Source organism: Alligator sinensis, unplaced genomic scaffold, assembly GCF_000455745.1.
Source record: "Alligator sinensis unplaced genomic scaffold, ASM45574v1 scaffold1615_1, whole genome shotgun sequence".
NCBI lineage: Eukaryota > Metazoa > Chordata > Crocodylia > Alligatoridae > Alligator > Alligator sinensis.
Genome location: NW_005844184.1, coordinates 1 through 7,276, shown reverse-complemented (window position 1 = coordinate 7,276; position 7,276 = coordinate 1). Strand labels below are relative to the sequence as shown.

The 7,276-nt window shown below is 48.7% G+C and overlaps 1 protein-coding gene across 1 annotated transcript; it reads left to right on the top strand.

Annotated features, from left to right (window-relative positions):
* The first annotated feature begins 805 nt into the window (after positions 1 to 805).
* LOC102376178 (olfactory receptor 52R1-like) lies at positions 806 to 3,669 on the top strand. Its single transcript, XM_006039312.2, has 2 exons — positions 806 to 891; positions 2,655 to 3,669. The coding sequence occupies exon 2, from the start codon at positions 2,722 to 2,724 to the stop codon at positions 3,667 to 3,669; it is 948 nt and encodes a 315-aa protein (XP_006039374.1). The 5' UTR covers positions 806 to 891; positions 2,655 to 2,721.
* Positions 3,670 to 7,276: the final 3,607 nt, after the last annotated feature.

The window sequence follows — 7,276 nt, the reverse complement described above, 5'->3', positions numbered from 1 at the left end:
TTTGCTGGGATCATTTGATGTCAGCAGTATTCCTGCCCAGGGAGGGGGTTGGACTCGATGATCTTTTGAGGTCCCCTCCAGCCCTTAGTCTTCTATGATTGTGTGTCAGAGAGATTTCAGACATCTACATTTGGGATCTCAGTGCCTCCCTGGGACATAGGGAGTCTAAGGGCCATGCTGCAGTGACACTGAGGATGTGTTACCTGCAGTTAAAATGCGATCGTTCCCAAGATGAAGCAGTGCCAACGTTGCATGGCAAGGTTAGGGATTTTCATGCCAGGAGTGAGGGGTATCTCCACATGGTGTTAGGGGACACATGTTCAGCCCTTGTCCGACCGCTCCACGGAGGTAATATGAGCACAGGTTGCTGGTTGTCAATCCCAACCTTGGGGAAGCAGTGGAGTCTCCCCCAGTCGTGCACTTCAGCTGTCAGAAAACAGATGAGAGAAGAAATTAGCAAGTTGATGGGCATTTCACCCACCCTTCTTTGGCCAGCCCATGAATTAAAAAGTGCTACTTAACGTATTTATCACCATAAGCATAATTATTATGTAGGAGATGCATGAATTCAGGTTCCCCTTGCCATCTTAAACGGCCTCCTTATGCAGGCCTTCCGATACAGTCCTTTATTATGTGACTGCAAGAGACTTCCCTCAAATTACCCCTCTGGAGAAAAATCTAAGCAACGAATGGCAGGATGAAAGTCCCTAGCACTGAAAGGGTTAATAGAGGCTGGAGGCAGGAGTAAATAACAGGCACATCTGAGTATAGTCGGTCCCAGCTGGTTTGGGGCTTCACAGGGAGGCAACATAAATATCCCCTGCTCGGAGTGGCTGATCCCCCTGCATATCCCAGGCAGGGAGTCCTCACTCCTGCTGCACCAGGACACAGGTGAGTTGTCTGGGTTCAGGGCAGCTCTTTGGCTTTTCTTTTGCAATAGCAGGAGCTGTTGATTTTTTCCTTGGACGAAAACGCTGATCAGGAGCAGTCCTACAAGCTCCTTTCACTCACACACACACACACACACACACACACACACACACGTATTGCATGCACTTCATGGAAACACAACCACAAACACTGCACAAGCACAACATAACAGGCAGAAGCGGAAGGGCATCTTAAAGCTGTTCAGGAGATCAGGGTTGGGTATTTGACCAGTCTAATGAATTTCAGTCAATTGACCGGTCAAATATTAGTCAAATCTTGTAAGAAAAAAAAAGCAAATAGACTCCCCGAAAAGCACAGAAAGAACACATTTCTAATTAATATATGTCAAAAAGCAATAAATTATATTTCTTGAAACAAAACTACAAAAAATATAGGGTTTGGGGGTTTTTGTTTGTTTTGTGGTGGTGTACATTTTCTACTATTTTTGAACAGTCAAAAATATGCGGTCAATTGACTGATCAATTGAGAAAATTTGGCACCACCTTACATTGGACTTTGTTACATGTCATTTTGCCATCTGAAATGTTAAAGCATGTTATTAGAGTATAATCCTGCCCTCCAAAAAGTTTGCAAGTGCTTCTCTTCACAAGGAGCTGCTTTTTATAAGGCTGTTCTGGCTAACCATGAGCCTTGAACAAGGGCCCACACTATAATTAGCCACATGAAGACCATGTGAAACCAAGCCTGCCACACGCAGTTGCAAACACCCCATCAAGTAATATCTGCCCTAGGCACCAATCAAACACATCTTTGTTGTAGATACCCCAATATTACAAATTTCAGCAAGGGAAGTTTAAGTTATATAGTAGGAAAAAAAATTCTCACCAGGAGGGCAGTAAAGCATTGGAACAGGCTCCCAGAGAGGTGGTGGGATCTATATCCTTGGAGGTTTTTAAAACCAAGTGAGACAAAGCCCTGGCTAGGATGATCTGGTTGCAGATGGTTGACTCCAAAGCTTTGGAGACAATTCAGAGCAACTTCATGTTGCACTCGTGGTTTGTCTGATTTCAGGTTCTGTGGTTGGAAATAATGTTGAGCATAGCATTGCTGTTTGTGCCAGTTCGCTATAGGAAGTGGTGAGCCTTAGCCACACTAGCCCAAGGGGCCAGGCTAGGCCTTTGACCAACTTAGTCATGCACTCACAGTTCTCCTGATTTCACGTTATGTTGTCATTTCTTTTTCCTTCTCTCCAAGGAGAGGCATCATTCAATGCAACGTTCATGGGTATTACGGGGTGAAATGAGACAGAAGTAAGAAAGGGGAAAATAGAAGTACCACTGACTTTGAAAGGCAATAAAATGTTCCGTAAACCATAAATCTCAGCTGGCCAAGGGAAATGCACAAAAGACAATGATACAATACTAGCATCATATCGATAGGATGAGGTTTGCAAAAAACCCTCAGCCCTTGCCTGACTGCTTCTGCTAAAATGAAGGGCAAAACTCCTCTTAATTTACGTGGGTGAAAAGCTGATTAATCTCTGAATGCTTTAATATGTCTAACGGTGTTTTAATGCCAATGGGTTTTTGTCACCTTTAGTTCCTGTGACTGTGTGTAAATCACTGTCCTGAGAATGAAGCTGTATTTCCAAGAAAGGAACTTGATTCTCTCTTCAGTGATTCACTTCCTCTCATGTTACCTGCTAATTGACTTGATGATTCACTTCCTCTCATGTTACCTGCTAATTTACTTGATGCTTACAGGTTCTGGGGCGCTTCTTCCCATGGAAAGAAAGACCTTTCAGCCCAGGCCACAGATGAACAGCCTGTCATGTCAATGCTGAATGCCAGTACTCTCTCACACCCTGCTGCCTTCCTCCTGGATGGGATCCCGGGCCTGGAGGCCACCCAGTTCTGGATCGCCTTCCCTTTCTGCATTATGTATGCCATTGCTGTGGTGGGAAACATCATCATCTTCTTCATTATAAAGACAGAGCCAAGTTTGCATGAGCCCATGTACCTTTTCCTGGCCATGCTGGCTATCACCGATGTGGTCCTGTCCACCTCAACCCTGCCCAAAATGCTGGGCATCTTCTGGCTGGACTCCAGGGAAATTGGTTTCCATGCCTGCCTCACTCAGATGTTCTTTGTCCATGCCTTCTCAACGGTGGAGTCAGGCGTTCTCACGGCCATGGCACTGGACCGCTTCATTGCTATCTGCTACCCTCTCCGACACTCCAGCATCCTCTCCATCCCAGTGACAATGGCAATAGGAAGCCTAGTGCTGACACGTGCCGTCCTCTTGGTGAGCCCCATTTCCATCCTTGCAAGCCGGCTTCCCTTCTGCGGGCACCGCCTCATCTCCCACTCCTACTGCGAGCACATGGCTGTGGTGAAGCTGGTGTGTGGGAATATCAGAGCCAACATCATATATGGCCTATTTGTGGGTTTCATGGTGGTGGGCTTTGATGTGCTTGTGATCTCTGTGTCCTATGCCTTGATCTTGCGGACGGTCATGAGACTCCCATGCACCGAGGCCCGTCTCAAAGCCGTCAGCACCTGCGCTTCCCACACCTGTGTCATCCTGGCGTTCTATGTCCCAGCCCTCTTCACCTTCCTCACCCACCGCTTTGGCCACCACATCCCACACCATGTTCACATCATGGTGGCCAATCTCTACCTCCTGGTGCCCCCAATGCTGAACCCTATTGTGTATGGGGTGAGAACCAGGCAGATCCAGGGCAGGGTGATCCGTCTGTTCCAGCTGAGAGGGATTTGAGCCAGGCTGGAGGATCTTGCAGATGGGGTGCTGACGTCTGTACTCACCGCGGTGTCTGAGTGCTGCTGTTGTGTTCTGTTTCAGGAGAAACTCCTTGTCTGTGTATGGAATTCCCCAGGGCCGTTGTATAATGGAGCTCTTTAAACCTGTTCTTCCCTCTTTAAAAGTGACCATTTGATGTGTCAGACCATAGGTCCACGTGGCCCAGTGCATTTCCCATCTAGCCCAGTGGCACATTGTGGATCCTGAAGAGAAGCCAAACAAGGAATAGCCAGAGCTTTCCACTCCATGCCTCGCTCCCATTGCACAGGTTTAGGGCAATTGTATTCAGAGTCTGCACCCTATGGGATTTGGTACCTGGAACTTTTCTAATCAGTGAGTGGCGATGCATAGGGGATGCACGGGGTGCACGTGCACCCCCAGAGAGCACGGTTGCAGGGGTTTCCCTGGGCAGCAAGATGCTCCACGGGGGGGATCCTCCTGCCCCTGGGCAGCGAGATCGGCTGCAGGGGAATCTGCACTCCCAGGCAGCAGGACTGGTAGCAATGGTGTCACGTGCCCCCCTGACTAACGTGGCACCAGTCATCCATGTAATCAGATGTTGAAATGGGCCATCCAATCAGCCTCCACAACTTCCTGTGGCTGTGATATATAGCATGCTGAAACAGAAACAGCTGGACGAACTCAAAAGGGAGCCAGGTTTATTCCTGGCTAAAACTGGCCCAACCACTCAGCTTGGCTGCAGAAAAGGACCATCAAAAGAAACAAAGGGGGAAAGCCAGGCCGACCTGCTAGGTCTGAGCTTCAGGCATTCTGGGTCACACAGCTCCCCTGGGAGAAGAAGGTTACAATCCTCAATCCCAGCCCAAAGCTTGCAGGATTGGGCTGCAAATTCCTTCTCCCTCTGAGAAGACTTCACTCTTCAGCAGCCCTGCAGTGTCTCCTGCTCCCCAAACCAGCGTATCTCCCCTTATATCCCTCCATATGACACCGTCTTGGCTTTGTCCAGTCAGTGAGTCCCATGCTCCAGTCTCTCTCTTAACTAATCTGTCTGAAAAGCAAATCAGGCCAGATGATTTTACATATCTTTGCAGATGGAAGGCCCTAGCCTTCCATGTGCAGAGCATCACAGTACACATGGCCAGTACAACAGGGGCCATTTTGTCCACATGACCAGAATACCTGTTGTGTTTTTAGCAACAGGCCAGAGGAAATAAAGAAAAGAAAAGATAAATACAAAATAAAAATGCACAAGAAACAAAGGCGCACAGTCTGCCATAAACAGCACAAGTGTGTGTGGGTGTTACTTTTGTATTCAGAGGCTGCACCCCTGTCTATCGTATTCAATACCTGGAACTGGTTTCATTCCCTGCTGCACTGTGCCACTCTATCAATGCTAATGTGTGCACCCTAGTTAATTTTCAGCACAGTGATTGGAAATGATTTCTTGTCATTGTCACCAGCTGGCATATGCGAGGTTTCATGTATATAGTCACATTTCTCAGTACATTAAATCACCAAAGGAACCCATGAGACTACTTGGTGTGGACTGCTCATCAAGCAGGAACAGGGGGTGGGGACCTGTCACAGAGCACTGGGGTGCCCTGTGCCTCAGGAAAGAAAAACTGCTAGAGAAGGAGCCCTAGCGGTGATCAGGGAGCACAGCTGTGGGTTACCGGGGAACTAATGAAGGTCAGCTGACCAGAGGGGGCAGGGCCTGGCCCTTATAAAGCCCAGAAGCTGAGGCCTGAGGCAGTTCACTGCCAACAGCCAGGAGCTCTGGGAGCAATGATGCGGGTAGAAGCCTAACAGCAGGTACCGCTGGATGGGAGTTGAGCAATGTTGTAGCCAGGCGGCTTCCATTTATGTTATAGCCCAGGGGCTTGTGTTTCTGTTGTTTGTTTAAACCGGTGGTTTGGGTGAGGCTATGAGGGGTTGGAGGAGGCCTCATAGGAGACCCACAGTAGCGTGGGGATCCAGGCGCCAGTAAGGGCGCAGTTTATGGGGTGCGTAGACCCCAGCCCCAGAAAGGGGGCAGCACTATGAAGAAGCTCAGTGCGGGCACGGTGAGCCCCAAGAAGTGGGGGCAGTATTATTAGGAAGCCCAGCGTGGGCACAGCAAGCCCCAGAGAGGGAGCGGTAGAAGCCCAAGTTGGGCTTCCTAATAAAATGTGACCCCCTATCAGGGGCTCTCTGTGCCCAAGTTGGGCACAGTGAGCCCCAGGAAGGGGGGGCAACATTGAGAAGCCCAAGTTGGGCACAGCGAGCCCCAGGAAGGGGGCAACATAGAGAAGCCCAAGTGTGGGCATGGCGAGCCCCAGATAGGGGCCAGTATTATTGAGAGGCCCAAGTTGGGCACGGTGAGCCCAGAGAGGGGGCAGCAAAGGAAGAAAGGCCCAGGGAGAACGGTAAGGGGCCAAATAGAGTTGGGACAACAGTGATTACATCGGCAAGGTTTGGACTGCGGTATTGGGGAGGAAAGGATCTGCAGACAGCGCCCGGGGGGGGGGGGGGGCAGGATAAGGGCAGCCTCCCGCTATTTAATTAATTAATTAAGATCAAGTCGTGGCAGGCGAGACAAGGCGGGCGGGTGCCCAGAAACAGGTGGGCGGGCCACGGAGATCGGCCCCGAGAAGGCCCCCTGTCACAGTACCCTATATAGTTACAGGTATTAATTGTTCCTAGAGGTCCCAAGCATGCTGGACTCTGTCCAAATACATAAAGGAGCCAGTGTCTGCATAGAGAGCTTCCTGTCGAAGCATGACCACCCAAGGGAAGGAAGAAGGACATTTTGCTATCTGCACTTTAAAGGCTCACTCTGATGAGGCCAGGCCTCTAGCCCAAATCACACACAGAGTCTGTGGCAGAGGCAGAAATTGAATCCTGAAGTACTGAGTTCGGTTCCCTGAGACCAGGGGGAGTGTTTTAACCAGCATTTGATACAGTCATTCCAGATTCACACCAATGAAATGAGAACACATTCAACCCAATAGCATTTTAAGACTCATATCTTCTGCCTTGTCAAGAATCACTTAGGATGCATCTGCATGTTGCCCTACAGCGATGTAGCAAGGCACTATATCACCATATGGCGTGCCATGGTGATGTAGTGATCACATAGGTCTACACATGATCGCTAACTACATCACTGCAGTGGCGTGGTCCCTGCTTCTAGTGCACTGCTACTGCAATATAGCAGGGATGTCTTTGGGTGAGCTGCCAGTACAGCACAGTATGGGCGGTTACCAAGATGTATTTTAGTATTCCAAAAGAAAGTACTAAAAGACGGTGCAGTAACAACATCACTATACGGCAACATTTAGACATGCCCTTAGGGTAGCAATAGTTGGTCAGAGTGTGTATTAGAGCTAGGTCTATGACAGAGAGTTAAGACACCTACCTTACAAATCTGTTTCAGCCTAGGATTTTGGTTCAGTCCATTCTAACATACATAGGCCAAGAAAAGAAATGTAGATCTAAGCTTCCCCAAGATGGGGAATTGGGGATATTTGTAACTTTGCTACTTTGGGTTTATTTCTCATATCTAAAACAACAACGAGTAACAACTACAACTGAATGGCTATATACACAGGTATATAGCCATGGA

Excerpts from the sequence above, each read along its gene's own strand:
- LOC102376178 (XM_006039312.2), top strand. The coding sequence starts at position 2,722 with ATGTCAATGCTGAATGCCAGTACTCTCTCACACCCTGCTGCCTTCCTC.